The 23,333-nt window shown below is 37.4% G+C and overlaps 2 protein-coding genes across 4 annotated transcripts in view; one reads left to right on the top strand and one right to left on the bottom strand.

Annotated features, from left to right (window-relative positions):
- LOC145479592 (cyclin-Q-like) overlaps nucleotides 1-18,765 on the bottom strand; it is a 75,770-nt gene extending 57,005 nt beyond the window's left edge. For all 3 annotated transcript variants that reach the window (XR_014048435.1, XM_081458006.1, XM_081457999.1), the window contains exons 1-2: nucleotides 18,652-18,765; nucleotides 2,864-2,961 (exon numbers count right to left, since the gene is read on the bottom strand). Coding sequence is in view for 2 of the 3 variants with exons in the window: in XM_081458006.1 (XP_081314132.1) it covers nucleotides 2,864-2,961; nucleotides 18,652-18,757 (204 nt within the window). In the remaining variant the exon portion in view is untranslated. The remainder of the gene's footprint in view (nucleotides 1-2,863; nucleotides 2,962-18,651) is intronic.
- A 22-nt stretch (nucleotides 18,766-18,787) lies between these two features.
- On the top strand, nucleotides 18,788-23,333 carry LOC145479791 (uncharacterized). Its single transcript, XM_081458244.1, has 3 exons — nucleotides 18,788-19,222; nucleotides 22,944-23,072; nucleotides 23,164-23,333. The coding sequence occupies exons 1-2, from the start codon at nucleotides 18,915-18,917 to the stop codon at nucleotides 23,068-23,070; spliced, it is 435 nt and encodes a 144-aa protein (XP_081314370.1). The 5' UTR covers nucleotides 18,788-18,914; the 3' UTR covers nucleotides 23,071-23,072; nucleotides 23,164-23,333.

Raw genomic sequence — 23,333 nt, 5'->3', positions numbered from 1 at the left:
CCTTGACATTATTAAAATCAAATTCGTGGTTGTTTTTCATACAGTGCTGCGCCAAAAGAGAGTTCTTGTCACATGTCAGGACGGCTCTTTTATGTTCTTTTGTTCTGGATCTCAGTGCTCTGGATGTTTGACCGATGTAAAGTTTTTCACAGTTTTTACACTTGATTTTATACACGACACCAGTTGACAGGTCTTGATCAAATTTGTCCTTCGGTTTCTTCAGGATCGAACCAACCATCTTGACAGGTTTATGAGCAACATTTACGTCGAATTGTCCCAAAGTTCTTGCAATTTTTTCAGAGATTCCTTGAAAATATGGCAAAGTAACAAAGCCTCTGTGGCTTTGAAGCTGATTATTTTGGGGCTGATTTAATGCTTTAGGTGTTTGGACAAATCAAAGATCAAAAATCAATCCATGATCCCGGTGCGCAACAACTCGAGAACAAATTGTACTACAAACTCCGAAGCACTGATGCCACACCAGCTACTTTCCATGGATTACCAAAGATACATAAACCCGAGGTCCCACTGAGACCCATCACCAGGTCCATCAACTGCCCCACCAATCAGGCTTCCAAATACCTAGCTTCTATTTTGTCTCCGTTACAACGCAACCAATTCACTGTTACGAACAGCAATGACTTCGTGAGAAAAATCTCTAATTGCACAATCAAACCGCATGAAATCATAGTGTCTTTTGATGTTGTATATCGCTTTTCACATCTATCCCCACGGCACTGGCACTCGAGGTGACTACGACCGGACTTGAGTCCGACTCGACCATCCCCAAAAGAACCAATATGTCCGTGGACAACATCATGAAGTTGCTTGAATTTGTGCTTGACAACAACTACTCTGTCTTTGGTGGCGTTTTCTACAAACAAATATTCGGCTGTCCCATGGGTTCACCTGTAAGCGCCATCTTGGCAAATTTGGTGATGGAACATGTCAAAGAGAGAGCATTAAGTACTGCACCACACCCCCCTAAGTGGTGGTACAGATATGTCGACGATAGCCATGTTTGCCTCGCCTGTGAGCATCTCACTGAATTTCACTCCCATCTTAACTCGATCAACCAGCACATCAAATTCACAGTCGAAGAAGAGAGTGATAGATCCATCGCATTCCTCGACATGAAGACAACTAGAAATACTGATGGATCAATTAAAACCAGTGTTTACAGAAAAGCAACCCATACCGACAAGTATCTCCATTTCAACTCTCACCACCCTTTGCAACACAAACGCCCAGTGGCCAGAACCCTTCTTGACAGAGCAAAGAATATTCCATCGACTGACGAAGACAAAAAATCTGAAGTACAACACGTGGTGGATGCACTCAAAACCAATGGTTACACGGACCAATTCTTAAAAAGCTGCCAAAGAACCAAACCACCTAAAGCATTAAATCAGCCCCAAAATAATCAGCTTCAAAGCCACAGAGGCTTTGTTACTTTGCCATATTTTCAAGGAATCTCTGAAAAAATTGCAAGAACTTTGGGACAATTCGACGTAAATGTTGCTCATAAACCCGTCAAGACGGTTGGTTCGATCCTGAAGAAACCGAAGGACAAATTTGATCAAGACCTGTCAACTGGTGTCGTGTATAAAATCAATTGTAAAAACTGTGAAAAACTTTACATCGGTCAAACATCCAGAGCACTGAGATCCAGAACAAAAGAACATAAAAGAGCCGTCCTCACATGTGACAAGAACTCTCTTTTGTCGCAACACTGTATGAAAAACAACCACGAATTTGATTTTAATAATGTCAAGGTCATAGACTGCTGTCCCTTGTGGTCACTTAGATTGTTCTTGGAAGCGTGGCATTCCATTCGCGAACCGAACTCAGTTAATGACCACGCGCATATTCCAGACATTTACAAAATGCTAAATTAATCCCTAGCGAGTTCCTCACATTCTTACAAACATCTCATTTACATTTAGACACTATTAACATTCATTTCATCACTGAAGGTTATAGTATTTTAGCCGAAACGTCTATTTTAAGATTTTTAAGTCAGTGACAACAACTTTTAAGATTTTATAGTTTAACCTCTTAATTTTTATCATACTTTATAATTTGTCTGCCAAGTGCTCCAAACTGTAAACTACAAGCGAGGTATCATTATTGTTTTGGTTAAACCAACCATAGCCATTTAAAGACAACTTCTATCAGATTCAGTAATGACAATCAGAGTGGGAAACCAATATTCCCATCATTTTTTAGCTCTTATTAACCGAGCAGGAGGTCTGTATGGGAGAATCTTGACTGAGGTCGTGAGTACAGACCGAACGCAGTGAGGTCTGCACACACGACCGAGGTCAAGATTCTCCCATACAGACCGACTAAGCTCAGTAAATAAGATGTTTATTATATGGCAAGCAAGAGAAATTTAATTCGTTTAATGTAACTGGTTTGTACTAGACGTCGACATTTTGCTTGCCAACAGCGATGAGCTGAACGTAATTCTGCTGAAGTCTGCTTGTACTCTTTACTTTTCTTTTCTTTTCTTATCAGACTTTTTAACACTGCCATAAATGAATATTGTTAGTAGAAAATAGTCAATATTTTTCCATTTTACTTTGCACCTTTTTCACCGCAAAACATTACCAGTCTAGATGCCTGTCTAGATGGAAAATCTAGACCACTTTCAATATCAATTTCAGCCTATGAAATTCCTGAATTCAGTAGTTCCCAGTCCTTGCGAAACACAACCATATAATAAACGTGTATATTAAGTGTAGTAATGTAAAAATGGCTTGAGCCCTTGGGAAACCAATGTACACTACTTTATCTGCACCTGACAATCTCTTATTGTGTTACTACTACTGGAAAGTGGAAGCAAAGAAAAATGATTTACAGCTGAATCGTAGTCACTTTTAAGGTATTGCTTGTAGAATCGATGATACAGATTACACGCAGAAGCACAGGCCACTGGGGGTAGCTTTAGTCTGTGACCTGAAAAAAAAAAATTGTTCATATATTTTAATATAACAGAAATAGAAACTGATGTTTACAATCTATTCTACCCAGGGGTAAAACAAAAGGGACACATTGCACAGCCATCTATCTGTTGAAGTCTAAAAACAAGTCAAGTCATTTGACCATGCGCACGGTGTTGGTGTACAGAGCCGTTACAAAATATGTAACGCTAAAAAACACGGTGGAGTGTAAAATCTAAGGACAGCTTTGACAATCTGACGACATCGAATGAAAGTAAATTATATGTGCATTTATCTCCTAATGAGAAAATCCCAGAATATCTACTTACTTTCACTTGAAAACAAAATGAAAACACCATACAGGAAATTGACGATAAAAACAGGAGTGAATGAGTTTGAAATTTTTGACATCCTTTCCGTTGCCGTTAAAATTTTGAGACAAAAGTCTTGAAATCGAGGTGCACATGAGTTGCAGAATCAAGTCGAATAGGTATTTTTCACAGAAAGTCAACACAATCAAAGATAAAAGTGATTTTCTAGCATTACATTCATATTTTTGAACCAAAGTTTTGGTTCGAATTTCAACGTTAAACATAAGCGTTTTGTCCAGCTTGTGAAAACGTTCGCATCGTTCGTTTCATTTCCATCGTTTGGATCGTTTCTATAGTTTTGCAATGTTTCTATCACGTGTTTCGTTTTTATCGCATGTTCGTATCGTTTCTATCATTCATTTGATTTCTATTTTTAGTATCGTTTAGAACCCGGGTTTTGAACTATCTTTGGCGTTGTTGTTCTTGCGTCTGTTACTTGGTGTCTTGCCACATAAATCTCGACTACAGCTTCAATTGATGCACAGTTCAGGCACAGGTAGGCACAGTTTAGGCGCAACGAATGCACATTTTACATAGGTTAAGAATCTTCCAACGCACAGATCATTTAAAATGTTCATCAACAATTGTTCAAGGATGGGTTTAGAGTTATTTCACTGAAAGCATTAGCAAGCCTGCTCAGTTCCCAATGCACTATAAAAACGTGCAAAAGTAAATTTACAATGCTTGTAAACGGTACTTGGAAGACTGTTGGAGTATCACTTTTGTTCCTATAAAACTGGACCAGAACCACGCTGCTCTTACTAAATTTATTGCGTGATGAGCCAGTGCTATGTGAGGTAACTTGAGATCAGCTGAAAGTCTTGTGGTTTTCAGTGGCAGCATTAAATCAGTCATGTCATGTCAATTTCTGTTACATTAAGGCATGTTTAACATGACAAGTTTTAAACTACAAACAAAACTTTCTGTGCCTTCCTAAAAAACCTAGACGGATCCCAGACGAAACAATTGTGTTGACTCTCTTTGTTGACTTTTGATAAAATACAATTATTACAGGCTGGCCAATCAGAATCGTTGGTTCCCACGGCTAATAAAATTCCAGGTTGAATGAATCAGAAAGGTTACCACTGATTTATCCATTTTTTTTTATTTAACAGCTTTAACAGTTGATATATCTTAATTTTTGTGACGTTATTTATAGGTAATCAAGCAATTGATCTTAACTTCAGCGGAAGAAAAGATCTTTCAATTTTGACGTGCATTTTCTTGTCTGCACGAAACAACCTGTCAGAAGTTTTCAAAACACTACAAAATTGCTTGCAACAAACAGATGATCATTTTGTTTACCAAGCCAGTTTTTCGCATGAAGAGTCCCTGGAAATCCCTCGCGATGTCAACTGATCACGTACATGTAGGTCTTTAAATAAAAAAACTTAAGGTGCGCAATTATACGTTCGAAATGAAACGAACGATAGAAACGATAGAAACGGAACGCTTGACACGCTTTAATACCGGGAAACCAAACGAACGTTAGACACATTGTAAACACTGCAAACGCTTTAAACACTGCAAACTATGCACCGTTTGAGATTGAAAATGTAACACCGCCTACGAGAATTTCAGTGAGTCATGTTAATTTTTCTGCTTGTTACTCGCTAACACGGCAAGAGAGCGTCGACAAAATCTGGATCAGACCGGACCGGATCACGGATCGGATCATGGACCGGATCACGGACCGGATCACGGATCGGATCACGGATCGGATCAAGGAAAAAAATTCGAAATTCAAAATTCAAGATTCAAAATTCAAAATTTTGTTGAGCAAATTACACTAGAGTGACTACTGTGAGCAGAATGTTTTATTTGATTCAGGTGTGATATTCCTTTATTCTTTTATAATATCAAGCCAACTGGGAGCTGGTCACAGATTAATTTTTTTCAGGCTGTTGGGTTTTCATTGCGATGATCAAACATGTCTTCATATCTTTCTCCGCAGTTCAGAGAAATGATATTTTGTATATTCGCTTGCATCAAAGGTAAACTGTCATAAAACGAGTCAGCATGGTAATAATAGGAGGAACGTATGAATCGAAACACAAAAACTAAAAACACTAAAAACTAAACACCTGATGATTTTAAACAATTTCCGTTTCTAAGACAAGTCTATACTTTTACAAGATGTGAGTTTGGAATACGATATTTCGTACTGGAATAAAACGAAACAGACCATTTGTATTTCAAGGAAATATAGCTGTTTTACAAAAAAATATAGGAATAACATCGATAGTGTGAACGATAACGCAACCGAGAATAAACAACATTTTAGGAGTTACGTCACGAATTTGAAAGTCATTTTTAGGGTCGTAAAGAATTGCCTTTATGTGGAATAAAACCTTAAAATGGTCGTGTTCTAGGATAGAAAGCACTTAAGAGGCAACAACAAATCAAAACGGAATGAGGATCGTTAAGGATGGCAAAGATTAACGAGGACTGCAAATGAAGAACTTGAAAAACTAGGCTAGTTTTTTCAAGATGCGCAAATCGTGACGTAACTCCTTTAAAGCAAGTCATGTCCTTAAGGTTTCGTTTGTAAACTTTCTCATTAACTCTAACGCTAACTGTAACGCTCACATCTGACACGAAAAAGTAGCCGAGAATTAGCTACTGATAATAACAACAATTTCAAAAACGAGAATGGGAGGTTCACGCAAGCTTCAAGCCAACTAACGTTCAAATATAACTACATCTGCCTGGTCATTACAATTTAAATTCGTCGTAAATTAGGCGTTTATGTGGCTTTTTAAATGACCTCTTGTCATTCTCTGTAATTAACATGTCATTGCGTCAAATTCGGGATTCTTATTTTTATTTAACATATTTTAGTTTTCCACTTTTATTTTTTATTTTTTATTAACTTGTAAACGATTTGATTTTTTTTTCTTTAAAAGGTTTTTTTTTCTTTGATCCGATCCGTGATCCGATCTGTGATCCGGTCCATGATCCGATCTGTGTTCCGGTCCGGTCCGGTCCGGTCCTGGTTTAGTCGACGCCGGCAAGAGAGGGGAGATTCAAACAACACCACCACAAGCTGATATAACAGAGAATCTATGACTATGATTATTTTCATTCACATTCAATTCGAGTAAAAGTCGGACATTTGTAAATGATTACAGGCTGGCCGACTGTACACCAACAATTGAATGGCCATTTCACAAGTTGACTTTTTTTGCCTAAATCAAAATCTTGCCAAAATATCATGATTGCAATCATTATTGACTTATCATCCAACCGAACCTCAACAAAGTCCATTTCACACTGCGAAAAACATGAGTTTTATTCTTCCCTCAGCCAAATAGAAAACATTCCTATAATAAGCAAAGGAGAAAAATAATACAATAAATAGTAGAGGGAGCCGCCAGCAATCGAGTATATTAATAGGAATCCGAGACACACTGAATACAGATTACAAGCCAGAGAATATAGGATCAAACAGCTCTTAGAGCCTACTTCTGAATGGAAAGGCCTTTCCCTGATTCAATTCTCATTGATGTAAGTCATTTGAAATTCAAGAACTGAAACAAACTGTATTCCTTGCCTTGTTTCTATGCGTTGTTGATCATGACAGGTGATGTCACACTTCGCCGCTGAAGAGCTTGAAACAAGGAGCGTGATGCTTGATGGTTAGGTAGCTTGCGTACCTAGCCTGCGAGCAGGCTCACCTTGGAGTCACACGCGCTAGCAGAGAGCAAAGCGATCCAGTGGAAAGGAGTCTAGTGAAGAGGCGCCAAGAAAGTGAGCCTGCCTTGACCTCTGTAATTTTTTCATTTCTGCTTCACCTGAGCGAAGTGAAATACCATTGGCCCGAAAAGCAGGAAAGGCAAGAAAACTGTCAATCTATTATGAGGAATGATTAGATCCCCATGGAGTGGGTAATTTACTGCATGTTCTCACAATAAAAAAATAAGTCGTCCACATTTGGAGTTAGAGGAAGAGTTGAGTGCGCATGTTACTGATGTTTTAACAAAGTTCCAGTCTATTTCTGGTTAAAATTTAAACTAAAAAGGGAGCAGGAAATAGCAGTTGCAAGTATATGTTAATGAATCAAGACGTACTTGTTGTGTTGCCAACTGCATATGGGAAGAGTTAAATATTACAACCGTATGTGATTGCAAGTGGGCAATGAAACAAAACGAAGGTGTTTGCCCGTTTACCAGCGTCATCAAAGACTGCACTGCCAAAACAAGATCACTTGGAATGAAGTGTGTGTCCTTGCTAGTTATATTGACGTTTTTCTATGGCAAAACTTTATCAACAACGGATATCGCCTCTGCATGTTGTTATGAAAAAGATTTACAATTTTCCTGGGAAATCTAGCTGCCAAAGTTCATACTTCCAGTGAAACATAGTTGGCTTATTTTTTCTGCAGTCTCCGCGGTGGAAATGAAAAATTTTGCGGAGATCAGGGCAGGCTCACTTTCTCGTCTCGCAGCTTCGCCACTTGATTTCGTGCTTGTGGTTACACCGCGTGGGCTTGTGTTGTGCTCCAGTGTGAGCCTGCTGGCAAGCTATTGCATACCAAACGTTAGTAGCAAGCGTTCTTGTACAAACACTCAGCATTCTGGCCATACAAAAATTGGGGCTATAGCCAAAAATACTGACAAAGCTACCTTTGACTCCAACTCCGTCTGTTTTTTTGCTCTTGCCCTTAGTTTTGCGCAAGCAGAGTTAAGTCGTTCGCACTTTACCTCGGAAACGCTTGCTATACGGGTTAGACTGCGAGCAGTCTCTTTCTTTTCCTAGCTTGCGAGAGGCTAAGTTTACCTATTGAGTGGCGAGCGGTGAAGCCCTAACTTGCATTTTTGAGTGCTATACATACCCCGTGTTTTCACAAGAGATTTTTACCTAGGTTTTATTTTAACTTTTCTGTAGTTAAATTTTTAATCATGTAAAGGCAGTAGTAAACCTATGGTAAACACCAGCAAAATCAAAAGTTGAACAGTTGAATGCTTAATCAAGCGTGGTTTAGCTCAGTAACTGACAGTAACTGAGGAAAAGCAGACATTGTTGCAACATCTTGGCAGCAAGTGCTCACTCGTTCAGTGCGTAAAGAAGAGAAAACTAGACAAAGATTCCTCTTAACAAAGCAGAATTCAATTCAACAGGCAAAAGGGCTACATTAACTAATATTTAGGCAAAGAAATCCTGGACTGCTGTTTTCCTTCATCGTCAAGTGCTGTAAGCGTTTCCTTTCTATTAGCAGCTCAGTAGCTCAGCTGGTGCAAAAAGAAGAACCATTGGTTGAAAAAAAAAAAACCTTAATTCAGGTCTTTGGAGAAGACAAGCAAATGTTTGAATTATTATTTAAAGTAGCCCTTAGTAAGAAGAAGTACTGCAGTTGCTAAACATTTACGCAGCCCAGGAGAGAGTGTCACAAGATGTTCTGTGAGATATGACAGATATCAGAATTTTCTTTCCACTATTTATCTACAAACCTTTATAGTTTAGGAGAGTTTTCGCTTGTCATCACAACTTTTGCGTAGTGTTCGCTAACTGTGAGTTGACAAAGACCTTCGTTCAGCATTGGACTATTCCATTAGCAAAATCAGAAACTTTATACTTTCCAAATATAGTTTCTGTTATGGCATTACAAATCCTGCTTTCAGAGAAAAGCTCAAACCGTCCATTGTTTGCTGCCTACTATTACATGTAGTTCTGTGTAAACAGCTTCTCTAATAACTGCGGTTAAGTTACAGAACCTCAGTTAGCAGTAACCGTAGTACACCTCTCTCGTGAAAACATGGCAATAGGCCCACAGCATAATGGGTGCCCACTCTGATGGGCATCTCACCATAGTCAAGAAGGAACTCTTGCAGACAAGGCATTTATCGTATCACAGCTTACTACTGTTATGAAATTCTTTATTTTTTAATGGTCTTAATCCATTGGCAGTCAAAAGAATTGAAAAAATTGTTTTTTTCCCTTTTCGATGCTTTTAAAGTATTGATATTTAACCAAAGCTGTAACAAGAAGCTCTAGCAAGCTGGGACTTTCATTATTAACTTTTTTGTTAAAAAGAAAATTAAGTAAAATTGCTTTTTGAACCAAAAAACGATTCAGTATTTTTAAAAAAATGTGACATTCCACGTGCTACATGCGTAACATCTATAACATGATTTGTGTCAGGTTTTAAAAGGTCAAGTGCAATAATGCGAAATAAATTCCTAATGCTTAGACGATCTGTTCCTTAAGCTTGGAGAAATAATCAAATACAAGTTTTACTTTTTCTCTTTTCTGTTGCATCAGCCCATTCTTACTATCCAGTTGTATTTTGTTTTGTGGTTTACATGTACAGTGCTTGATGCCTCTTTTACTGGGTTTTTTTCCCTCTAAGCATACTTGTTTCAAGAAACACGAACAACGATACATATTACATTATTGTCCGCTTTAATCCGACAGCTTAAAATACATCTGAGTTCTAAATAAAGCTGTTACAAATTTAATTAAATGGTAATGCGTAGGACTATTGACTCATTCGAACACAAATCTATTCTTCTTTTCTACATTCAGTATATGTAATGCCTACCGCAATCTGACTTTCTAAGCAACAGAAGTATTTGCTTCAAAACACCACCATTAAAACAACAACACATACATTATTGTCAGCTTCAATCCAACATCTCAATATCCTGTATTCGCCACAACAAATACTCTTTAACAAACAAAGTTTAAAACCTTAGCAATCTGTTATCAAGACTTTGTTTACTTGCTTATTAAAGAACAACACAAACAAATAACAGTACATACACTATTGGCATTTCATTTCAGATCAAAACCAGAGGGCGGCAAAGGTAAAAAAACACTATGCTCAATATACCCCTGAAGGTTACCTAGTTCAGTATATAAATTATTGGTGACTTCAATTCGTTTCAGTTCACCAGAAGGTGGCAAAGGTTTAAACAGATTTACGCATATACAAGTGAAGGGTAGCAGGGATAGCACATTTGAAAAACAAAGGCCATCATTAATATTTTATTATTCACATCAGAGATCTGATGGCAAATCTGCAAAGTTTCAAATGATAAAGCGATGTACACTGTCAATTTGCTGCAAAGTTAACAGTTCCCACCCAGAACAACACTTCTGAATGCTGATGAATTTGGTATTCAGAAGCAAAAATGTTATGCACTATTTTACACAATATTATTTATCATAAGGAAGAATAGCCTCGAGTAAACTGGTCGGTATCAAGTGGTGTGATATTCACAAGGAGTGGTATATAAAGGTCTGATTACCCCAATGGGAACTAATAATACAAAAAAACCTAATTAAACTCCTAAAAGAAAGGCTTTTGACAAAAAAACTGACCCCCTATAAAATCAAATGGAAAAAGAAAACTTCAAAAAGCCCAGAACTATCAATGGGGCCGATTCAAGTTCAGCTGAAATTAACCTGAAATTTCCAAGATGGTGGATGCATCACAGATTTCTGACTGAACCAGTGTTGATTTTATAGCTATATACATAGGGGTCAGTGTTTTGTTGAAACCCCAAAAGAAATACAGTTGTAGAAACTCTAAAATGCTAGTAAAATTCTTCCGAGAGTTTTCTTCAGAAAAAACATTGTTGAGTATAAAAAGAAGAGCTGTCAAATTGATGTTTAACCAAAAACAAGAATTGGAACCTCCCGAGCTGTTTCCTACCTATAAGGTGGGGTCTGGGGCATATTGCGCTGCAAGTTAACTTTGAAAAATTAAAGCATCTTAGATGTGTTTTCAGCTTTTCAGTCTCCTGTGGTACGTTTTTAGTTTCATCCATTGTTTAGGCTACTGGCCTCTAAAGTGGCAAAAGATTTAAAAGTATAGGTCATGTAATTTTGATATTAGCTCAGAGGAAAGAGAATAGTGCATGGCCGCATGCAGATATGGAATTTTGATTAGAGTGTTCAACTCGACATCTCATGAGTGAGTGCAGCGAACAAGTGAGATATAAAGTTTTAGTTTTTTCTCAAGCATCTGAGCAGGCCGGAATCCCAAATCCTCGAATTTGATTAGCTAATCATACGCATGTGACCAGTCCAGCTTTTTATGATACAGTCCATAGGCCAGATTTTTTCCCTGCTGCCTAAATTTTGCTCCTAAAACTTAACGGTGATCGTCAATCTTTTGCCTTTTTTACACATCATCATCATCTCTGTTCACTTTAAAATGGCAAGGAAAGTCACTGTAAGTAAATTCAATTGAGTGTTTTGAAGTTGTGAGAGTTTGCTTGGTTGTTTGTAGCTTGGCGCTGTAATAGCACGTAATCCTGTGTTTCTCTTGCCGTAAAATTTGAATCAATTTCAGTCAAGTTTACCTCTCTGATCATTGCTGTCTTTAGGAAAATTTCTGTGGAATACACTTAATGAATTTCTTCGCTTTCTGCTATTCAATTTACAGTAGAAAAGTCTGATTTCAAGTGACTTTAAAAGCAATGACTGACAGAAATTGTTTTTGTAAAACTTCAAACTTCGCACAAAATTTCACACCACAAAAACAATTTTGGAGAACTTAACTGGTGAAATAAATGCAACTAACATAAAGTAGTTCGAAAAAAATCTGTTCTTTAATACATCTTTCTTTGTCTACTATCCGAGTTACTCGCTCGTTGCCAAGATTTTTTACAAATCGTTAGTAGATGGTGCACAGGCCAATTCAATGACAAGAGCTGCGTAACAAACCCATTTGTAATTTGTAAAACCAATTTACTGCAGGAAAAAAAATAAACGAGTTATTTGCCAGCTTAGGGTTGGTCTGTATAGTGAAAAACTGTGATCTCAGGATTGAAAATGCTGTGCGAGGCCACAGGCCTCCGGCAGCATTTACAAGACCTCGGTCACAGTTTTTCACTACAGGGACCTCCCAGCTGGCAAACAACATATATGAACACAAGAAGAGATATTCCATATCTACAAGCAACCATGTGGGAGGCGCGATGGCCTCATGGTTAGTGCGCTCGTCTCCGGATCGAGCAGTCCGGGTTTGAGCCCTGGCCAGGGACATTGTGTTGTGTTCTTGGGCAAGACACTTTACTCTCACAGTACCTCTCTCCACCCAGGTGTATAAATGGGTACTGGCGAACTTAATGCTGGGGGTAACCCTGCGATGGACTAGCATCCCATCCAGGGGGGAGTAGAAATACTCCTAGTCGCTTCATGCTACAGAAACCGGGATAAGCTCCGGCCTGATGGGCCACTTGGCTCGCATGCAGACTTTACCTTACCTACCTTACAAGCAACCATGTATTATTTTCTTTACTAAATAAATATAGTAATAACAACATGTTAAGCACTTTTCCAAAGATTTCCAATCACTTTCCAAAGACTTTCCAAAAATTGCCTGAAGGCCACCCAGTTGCCAATCATTTTCTGAAAATTTCCTAAGAATCTGATTTTCAAAGATGACCAAAAATCAGTTTAAGGGTCAAACATGATATAAAACACTATGTCATCAATATCATCACAGTGAAATTATCGTAATTTCACATGTATTCAATTATGACTTTTCTCAGGCCTGGACATTTTTGTAACACTGCAGTTTATAAAAAAGTTTTGTCTTCCTTTTTAACCCATTGACTCCCAGAGCTTTTTGCCAAAAATTCATTTTTTGGACATTTTGGAGATTTTCAGGCTGGATATGGGCCAAATTAGCTCCAGTCTACTCAAAAATGCATTTTCAACATGACAGCATGCCTTTCTTTCCGCAAAATTTGGATATCAGGTTTTTTTGTTAACCCATTGACTCCTGTGCTGCCTGTAACTGGCTGTGACTTGCCTTGGCCTTTGTTCCACATTTGACTTCACCACCTTTGACCAGAATTGGCATCATCTATACTCAACTTCCGCAGGAGGAAAAGATCTTTCCAATGATACTCAGATAATTTTCCTTTTACATTGTATTGCCATTACAATTATTGAGAACTAATTGTAATATTGTTCAGGCTATTCAGAGTGGTATTCAGGCTAACTAGACACAGAGTATTACACTTTGAAACATTTTAAGGCTGCTAATTTTCAGTGTCAACTCAGGAAGATGTCGCACTGATTTTCACTCATGCTGTTTGCTGTCTGTCAAATCACCATGCTATTGCACATTTCTCTATATCATGAATTCAAAAAATGTGCGATTGTTTTCCGGCAATTTTCCGAAGCATGCTGGCATTACAATAACAATAGACTATTTGTCATCGAGCATGGTGATTTTCCGCTTGCACTCACCACCTTACCCTTGGTGTGGCTGCATTAACGCATGTGACATATATTTTATTATTATTGTAGTGCTAGCTCTGCAAATTTTAGCATGCTTCGGGAAAATTGTCGGAAAAAAATCGCGCATTTTATGAATTCATGATATACAGAAATGTACAAACACAGTGTTACTCTTGTCAACAATGTGAGATTATCTAATACACCTGTAACAAAATACCTCTTGAATACCTCTTTGTGTAGGGGACAAAGAATCGTTATGCAACATATGCATGAAGTATTTAAAAAAGAATAAGGTTCCACCATTTGCTGCTGTTAATAGATGCAGTTTCCAATAATACCAGAACGTTTTGAATTAACCCATTGAGATGCCGGCCGTAACCAGCCATGACGAGCCTTGGCCTTTGTTCCACTTCTGACATCATCACCCTTGACCAAAATTGGCATCATCTATGCTCAACTTCTGCAGGGAGAAAAGATCTTTCCAATGATACCCAGATCAGAGTGATCAGCTCAATGGAGCCTGAAATATGCACGAAAATGCTCAAAAAGTTGAGTGAAAAACTCAGAGCAAAATTTTCTGCGACTACACATGGCTACTCCATGGTAAATATTGCCAGTCTCGAAGATCCTTTCTCAGAATTTTTTGAACTGGAAGCAAGCCCAGTAGAAGGTCAATCACTGTAGCAAAAAGAAAAGAAAAGGAGAAAAAGGAAAGGTGAAAAAAAAATTTAAAAAATCAAAAAGCCTAAAGACGTAGGTCACTTTCTGGTCCAAAAACTCAAAACTTTGATTTCTGCATATGCCCAAGCAAAAATGTGGTAAAATGCGATGCTAACGGAAAGAAGGGCATGCTGTCATGTTGCAAATGCCTTTTTGACTAGATTGGAGCTAATTTGGCCCATATCCAGCCTGAAAATCTGCTAAATGTCCAAAAAATGCGGTTTTGGCAAAAAACTCCAGGAGTCAATGGGTTAAACATGTTAGAATGGAGATTACTTGCTCCAAGGTTAGCATTTCAAAAACTAATGAAGGCTACAAGAGGAAAGCAATTGAAAATAACAGGTAATGTTTTAAATATACTTGTACCAGCAGATGTCTGTAGTACTGTGAATTTGTTACCTAGGTTAGAAAATGAAACTGGGACAATTAAAGTCAAGTTGGACTGTAGATTTCATGACTACAAAAGTTCTGCATTGTCTTTAAATGTAAGGCCACATAAAGTAATTCAGGCTGCCTTCTGATCTTTGTATAGAACAACTTATCTTTCTGTTGATGTTACTATAAATCAAATTATATTCTTTACTTCAAATAAAAATGTTGTGTTAGTAGTTCAGATTAACTTTTACAAAGAAACATCAAAAACATTTGTTGATGTTAATGTACCACCTAAGTATGTCAGACTAACTGTTACAAATAAGAAACATTTTCATAACCTTTCTTCTTGTTCATGTTGATAATATACCACTTAAGTAAGATGTTAACTTTCTGTTGTTACTGTAAATTAAATATTTTTTACTTCCAATAAAAATGTTATGTTTAGTTCAGTTCCATAGTCTTCTAATGTTTCGAACGTTATAATTATGTAAGAAGTATGTATCCTCCCTTGCAGAAATACATCAATACCACAATAACCTGCTTTGTTCTTCAATGAGATGAATAATATGCAACAAAAAGTGTCTTTTCAACTCACTATTCTTGCTACTAGGCAAATTGTTATCTTGACAAACCTTTCCCAAACACTTCATTTTCCCAATGCACTCTTTTTATCTCTTCCCTTACATACAGTGAAAAACAGACTGCAAAACAGCCACTAAGTAAGGATTTCTATGCCTTCGAAAAGATAATGCATTCTAAGATACAATAAAAGAATGGAAAAGAGGATTTCTTGACGCAGTTCTGTAGCCATTTTACCCAAAATAAAAGAAACATTCACCAACAAAAGGCAGTCGACACATGTATGCATTGTGTACCTATTTTCAAAAAAGAAACAGCTTTTTGAGTTATTTTTTTGTAAAAAAAAATACCTCTTAGTCGGCACGTTGGGGCATGTTATGGATGGGTCAATGGATGAGTGAGTGAGTGAGAGATGTATGTATGTCACACCAATCAGATTGGATCTACTATAAACAGCCAATCAAATTTCTTGTTGTAAAGGTAAATAGTATATGACAAGATTTGATCCTGATACAGTTTAGAACGGCCATATTTATTCTTCTATAAAAGAGGAGGAAGTATTCATATATTGGGCTTACTTAGACATTTTCTGTGGGTTAGGCTGAGGAGTTTAGTTATGAACGAAATCAGCCTTGAGTTTTGAAACAGTTCATGAGCTAGTAGTGTGCAAATGGAACAAGATATTTTTATTTTTAGTTACAAAGGTAACTTGATACTTTTGTTTTTCACAAGAAGTAAATTCAATTAGAGGTCACAAATAGTCGCTTCTAGTTCTTAGGACATGTTTTAGAGGAGATGTGACTATTTAGATTTGAAACAGTTCTAATGTTTACAATAGTAAGTGCAGGTAACGATTGTTTTGTTCTTGTTGCATGCAAATATGAGATATTTTTATTTTTTAGTAACAAAGGGTAATTTGACACTCTTGTTTTTCGCAAGGGAGTAAATTCAATTAGAGCTAACGAATCGTCACCACTTGTTCCCACGAGATGTTTGCTATTTTTAGTTACAAATGGTGACTTAACACTTTTGTTTTTTATAGGGGAGTAAATTTAAGTAGAGCTGACAAGTTATCGGCTATTGTTCCCAGGAAATTAAACAGAAAAATATGCTTTCATTTCTGGATGGTTGTTACGTCTCTGCAGTAGTAGTTTAATGTTTTTATTTGATGGGCATTTTATGACATTCTTTTAAAGGTAGAATTATGAAAACTGTTCAAATATTCTTTGAAGACTGCGTAGCACCAAATTAAAGTGCAATTTAATTAAATCAGACTTCCAACATGTCAGAGAGTTTTTTCGCTTTCTTTCAATTTTCGGTGAAGTAGTGCTGTTGCGTTGTGTTGAGTAAAAAGGGTAAACTTACGACTTGTATAAAATGCAAAAAGTTCTCTTAACTTGAGTATTTTTGAACAAAAATTACTCTTGAGGGTTGGAAGGGCTATGTGATCGGTGAGCGAGTTATGCATGTGCACGTGTCACATAAATCACAGTGTGGGTTGTATCAAAGAACAAATCAAATTGCCTGTTAGAAAATAAGATGGTATCTATATTAATCTGAAGACATGTCAGATTGCTGTAGTTTGTTCGGTGAAACATTTTATGGCTTACCATTTAATTATCTTACCATTACTCATGTAACATCGTATGTACAGCATAAATTCCCAGTTTCTTTCTTGCTGTACATCGCAACCGAAAAAACTTGTCAAATTAACCCAATCATTACTGTAAACATTTTCATGAATGCTGCTATCTCCGAGACTTCACAAAAAATAACTCTTGCACGCCTTGCGTGCCTATGTTTTTCTTCCTCCTGCTTCTTGTACCTGTTCAATGCCTCAGCAAGACTTTTTTGTATCTTATCTTTCGCCCAGTCACGTAAAATACATGTATTATCTAAATTAACAAAACTTTCCGACATTTTGAAACACAGAGGGGAAAACCTTTGTAATGATGACGTCAGTCGTTCGTCTGTCCTCTAATAGATCATAGGCGAGAACCAATCAAAATGTGAGAATAACTTGGGTTATTATATAAAGGGAAATATAAGACGCTAATTTCGGGAGTGTCCGCTAAACAGAGGGTGTCCACTTAGAGGTTTCACTATACTAAGGTACAATTGCAACCTTTTGTGTTGTTTCTTAGTTCGCTTGCCATCGGGTTTGTTTGAAACTCTCCGGACGTTTTTCCATATCGCGACTTGGGCCTGGTTGTTCAAAGCCTGATTAAGGACGGTGCCTACTAAATACAAAGGTTTTTGCGCCAGGTTAGGACCTTGCGGAAAAAGTAGATCTTTGCAAGAGCTATCGGAATCCACAAAGAAAAAAGAGTGTAGCCGCGCATTTTTTCAAGATAATTAGCCTTGAATCTCAACAAAAATGCTGACATCAGCATTGTTCTGAAAATAGAAGGAGAGGATATTTCTTCTCAGCTTTCTTTTGAATTCGCTTTTACATACAGAAAAGCAAACACATTTATAAAGATCTGAAAACTACATGGTAAATGGTAACGTAAAAACCATTTTTGGTATGTTTTTAACAACAAAATCGTTGCAACAGCACTTTAAGCGTCTCTGACAGCCTTCCTCTGTTTCAGCTAAAATACACTCTAAATATCTTTTGCTCACAACCAGAAACTAATCACCTGCTGAATAGGCTTGCCACTTCCATTTCATAACATAAAATATAGGGGTAACCACGCGTTTTTTAAAGTTATTGATCCTTTTTTAAACTTTTTACGGTGCCTGTTACATTTTTTCCTGTCACCTCCCCAGTAAGTAAAACATTTGCGTATCTCGCACTTGTTTTGCCCCCGCACTACGCCATCTGCAGGTACATGTTTACAGTTGGACTTCAGTACAATTTTCGACAGATAACGGCTAGTTTTTCAGCTGGAAGATGTTAACAGTTAGTGGTTAGCGATATGCTGCTGTTCTGGTGTTCCTGGTTTAAGAACAGGTTCATTAAACTTGATTTGGTCAGAGTAGGAAAATTTTGCTTTCAATTTAGTCAGGTACTTGGTAGCGTAGTTGATTGTGTCATGTCAACCCAGTGCGCGTGTGGCGTTTAAACCATGCCTTGCGTGATGCGCAGAACGTGTGCGCACTAACAAAAGTAGGCACCATCCTTAAGCTAATCCAGGATAATTTAGCAAGAATTTTCATTTCAGTTTTATAGCTTTTCCGTGAGGTTTTCTGTTTTATATCATTTATCCTTCAGCTTTGAGCTTGCGTAATCTCGAACCACACAAAACATAAGCAGTGAAAAACATTTTTACACAACAAAAATTGATACTTCGGTTAACTTTTAATCCTGGGATAGCGTTAACCAGCTTTTTTTAACCAGGATTTTTGACAGCAGTATGCACAGGTCACGTAGGAATGAAAAATTTACTGATATCAGGGTCACATTTGCGCAACTGGCCAGCGCACTTTGCTTGCTGACTTATTCTACCGGTACATACCTGCTTCCATGATGAACTTTGTAATTCTAAAATGCTCTTTGAAAGCGGCGTTGAAAGACAACCATAGAGTGCGCGCTGCTTGCCCTTTACTACTATCCAGAGCCATACTCCTACTTAGAACGGCACACCTCTCTCAGACACTTTTCCCGATCTCGATCCCGCCAGCTACGCCAGTAATTTTGTACAGCAGTTATATCAAAGTGCTGATTGTCGAACTACTGTATTCTTCGTGTTGCGCAGGTGGCGCACCAGTTTCGCACTTCATGGAAAATACTCCATCCTCGTACCCAGCGTCTTCGTTTCCCTTGACCAGCGGTCGCTTGTTTCGTCAAGCAAGCATGCGCAGTAAGGAACGAAGATTCGAGGTACGGCATCATTCTCGTCCCCAGAGCCTCCGTTTCTTTTGTTTTAAGACGAGTAGCACTGGGGACGAGAATGGTCAAGAAAGCGAAGGGTCTGGCGTCGCGCACTACCTTACAGGCTGCCATACTCATATTGTAGAGATCACGATGAAGGAACTTTTTCAGAGTTTGGGACGATATAAGTTCTACGCAAAAGCTGGAAAAAACTGGTAAGTATTTTCCATTTAATAAATAAGTTAATGACTTCGTTTTAATCGTGAGCAACCAGATATATTGTATCGAGCAGGTCCATTTTCTTTCTCCGAGTGTTTCTCCGAGGGAAGAAACGAGAGAACCACTGCTTGATCGAAAGTTTGCAACCACTCGATTTCTTACCGTATATGCTGTCCGAACAGAATAAAATGAGGGTGTTAGTCCCACACGACCACTACAGTTCATGACGTTTGTTCATTTGTTGTTTTCTGTTGATTATCAATTTTCTGATCTATTTTGCTTCACACTTGTTTCTATAAGGGCACTGTATCAAATGCTGTATTTCATACGTCAGGAGCAATGATAAATTCCATACAGCTGCTTGCTGTTTTCTTTATGAGCTTTAACAAGGCAAAATAAGTTTTGAAGGTTGCCCGCCTAGATTAGCACTTGCTATGTGCAGGTCAAATAACATGTACTGTAATTTTAAAATGAAAGAAAAAAAAAAGATTATATTTGTTGTTGTTAAAGTGATACATATTCCAAATCAAATTGCATCTAAATTTACCGTTCTACAGCAACCAATGCCTGGACTGATATAGATTATAAGTTTCATATTTATATTTACTGTACCTGAGAATGCTGCAAAACAGTGAAAATCTATAATCAAATGAGGGGTACACACATTCAACACTGTTTTGTTCAATAGTGATACTAACTATATGCACATTTGCTCTACTAAAAGCTTCTGAAAGAGTGGAAGAAAAAGCTGTTCACAGAAGACAGAAAAAGCTACCCTAAATAAGAGATTAATGTGATTTTTCTTTCCCTTGTGTACTGTGAACCATTCTGCATCAACAAGATAATACAGTCAACTCTATCTTAACAGACATATCTATAAGATAGGCAAACCTACAAGACGAACAACCTGAGCTGGACAAGGGGACACTTGAGAAGTTCTTTTTTGGGTGAAATATTCTTCAAAATGGAAATGTACTGTCAAATGTTGCAGCAACTTAAGATTTGGGAACACAAAATTTGTATCACTTACCGAAATTCATGACTCCCTGTTTAACACCAGTTGCTTATTTGACAGCTCCTATCTTGATGGTCTAATACAAGTTATTAATTCAGCTTTATTATCATAATTTTTAAGCGCACAAAAGAACATGTTTTAATAGCCAGAACAACAATATCAGACTGACACCAATTTCAGACTAACAAAAACATGCCTGTAGATTTGAACCCCTTATTCGTGTAACCTGCTATGTTGTTTTTTTGTTTTGTTTTTTCTTCCTAATGGCAGCAGCTTGTTAAGCTCAGCTGTTGTTTACACATGTAAAAGTTGTATATGCTTTTTGCTTCTAACCAAAATCTATTACATGTGCTTAGCTTTCCAACAGTACAAACTACACTTTTCACAAAAATCTTAGGTACGCATACAGAATGTTGTTAATGACGTCGATTTCACTTTATGTCTTAAAGTCACTGTGTATTATTTTCACAATAAGAACACAGTTTCAAGGGCTACAGTATGTGCATGAAAACAAGAAGTATAGTTTGGTATTCAACTTTCATTCCAATCACTTGATTCCAATGAGTATGAAACTAAAGATATCTTAGAGGCCTGCATGGCGACCAAGTGTGAAAAGTTAGGTGCCAGTGAAAAAGATCTCTAGAGTTGCATTGGTGACCCCAGCAGTTGCAATGTTGAGCTCTGTTTTACTATGATTATCAGTTGAGTAAGGCGGGACGAAAGTTTGGTCACCAAGTTTTAACGTAAAAATCGTGTTTTTGTCATGAGCAACAACTTGTCGGCCTTTGACGTCATTGGCAGCAAAGCGCGCGAAATTGTAGGCGACGCAACAGGCAACCAACGGCTGTTGATATTGTTACCAACGGAAACGAGGTACGTTGCCCGTGACAACACCATAATTTTAAGGCCAAAACTTCGTAACCAAACTTCCATGTGCCTTACTCAACTGAAAATCGTAGTAAAAGTTAAATCAGTTGTTTTCATCTTTTTCTTAAAGCTTTCACGGTGCCTGTTACATTTTTGCTGTCATCTCCCCAGTAAGTCAAACATTCGTGTCACTCATACTTGTTAAAATATGTAGCTTGAATATCTCGTCATAAACTGCATTAAGGTTTGCAAATTCTTGGAAGTTATTAGCAAAAAATACAACACGAGTTTAATGTGCAAATTTACATGCAAATATAATTTGATGCCTTGTTGTTATTATATCCACTCGAGTACTTGAGTAAGAGAGTTCCTGTTTGTGTTAAAAGTTAAATAGCCCGAAAAGGTCATAAGAATCTCTGAAACCAATAAGAAAACTGTTGTATTTAAATATTTAAGCAAATCCTAAAGTATTGTGTGGAATTTTCCGGGTTTTGGAGAAATGTGCAATATCGTGTGGGTTTCACCAAATTGTGCAGTTCCCACACCCCCACTCACTGTCAGAAGGCCTGTCTTGAAAAGCAAGTCACATGACCAACTGTTTCAAGAGGCCTATTACTGTTGTCACATTACATTGACCCTCTGTAATCTGGACACATCTCTTGGACACACAGTTGGGGTCAGTTCTGAGTGTCCCTCTTAGAGAAAGTTGACTTTATTTTCATCACACCAAAGTCACGGCAGGTCCACGTTTAAGTTTATTAAGTATTTGATTAAGTTTTTCCATCTAGAGTTTGAAGGTAATTAAGTTACACTCAGACCGGTTGGCCTGAGTACAATCTCCTCCTTTGGCACTGTGGGTTGGAATGGTACAAGTGGTCAGTTATTGAGTTAGAAGGTGAAGGATCAAGCATGCTGCATTACTTGTGAAATTCAGGATCAGAGAGTTTGAAATAAAACATACGCAGATGACAAACTATGATTGTTTTTACAAGGAAATATATGAATGATCATATATTAGAACAGAGGAAGAGGAAGATTGGTGGTGGTGTTCATAGAACATGTGGATGAGAAGGTCAACCAATCATCCCTTAGTAGGAGATGGTGTTTGCCTGATATCACTGCTAATGCCTGGTGCATGCATGATCAGTGGGTTAATGCCTTGTCCCTAAATCCTGTCTCTTTTTTTATTTTCTTATTTGCAAAACACATAATTGCTTACTTTACTTTCAGGGCCAATTACTTTCATCACTAACAATACTTTGTAACACATAACTTACATTAATTATATTACTTCAGTTTCCACATTAACTCACTCACTCACTCACTTAGTTACCCACACACTCACCTACATAAATTACACGGTAAAGTCACTCCCATTTTAGCCTGATATATTCTATGTCACCCAACTACGTCTCAGTATCTACATTGCCCATTTCTTCTAAATAGATCTTAGTTATTACTTTTTGTTCAAATGTATTTCTCTGTCTGGTACTTTTAACTAATTTTTCTTTGAATTTAAAACCTCGTATATCTGGAAGTTCCTTATTTCTTCTACACCCCCATAAGTAATTTTTTCCTAAAAGGAACAGGTAATAAAGTAAGGGGCGTTCTAGTGTTAGAACAGTGATTAAAATATCCTTCAAATTAAGATGTATAGATCTGCTGTTTTGTCAAAGATAAGCAATATGATTACAAATCTTTCCAGAAAGAAAATTGAGTATGAGTAATCATAAAAGAAATGCTATGTTGTTTCTGGTTCACGTTGGTGCTTTGCGTTTAGTTTACGTATTATATGTTCAGCCATATTGGTTTACAACTATTACTGCAATTTATAGGATTCCAACAGCAGGAGCATGGACAGCTGGACTGGGAGTTGCTTTTTTGTTTCTTACTGACTGGAAGGTGGTTACCCAAAGAATTCCATTTATTAAGGACAAATATGATCATGAAATTCCCAAGTGAGGGTAAGCTTCCTTGCTGTACTCAACATGGTGTAAAACTTAATCACTTCTTTCACAGCATTATGTCAATTAATTTTTTTATTTCCCACTACAGGGCAGCAAGATTTTCAATGACATTTCTCATGTTGATGTTAAAAAGGTCAAAAATTGTATCTTTAAAGAAGGAGATGTTTACCACTAAGCAACTTGTCATGTTGTAAAGGGTATTACCTTGTTAAGTATCACTGATTTTCAAAATAAATGATACATTTTTATTTTAATAGC

The sequence above is a fragment of the Orbicella franksi genome, chromosome 1, assembly GCF_964199315.1.
Source record: "Orbicella franksi chromosome 1, jaOrbFran1.1, whole genome shotgun sequence".
NCBI classification, from domain to species: domain Eukaryota; kingdom Metazoa; phylum Cnidaria; class Anthozoa; order Scleractinia; family Merulinidae; genus Orbicella; species Orbicella franksi.
The sequence above is the reverse complement of the archived record's forward strand: the minus strand, read 5'-3'. Positions and strand labels throughout refer to the sequence as shown.

Bases quoted from the DNA above. Each gene is read 5' to 3' on its own strand.
- LOC145479791 (XM_081458244.1), top strand. From the start codon at position 18,915: ATGGAAAATACTCCATCCTCGTACCCAGCGTCTTCGTTTCCCTTGACC. The intron at 19,223-22,943 runs GTAAGTATTTTC...TGCAATTTATAG, and splicing joins GCAAAAGCTGGAAAAAACTG to GATTCCAACAGCAGGAGCAT.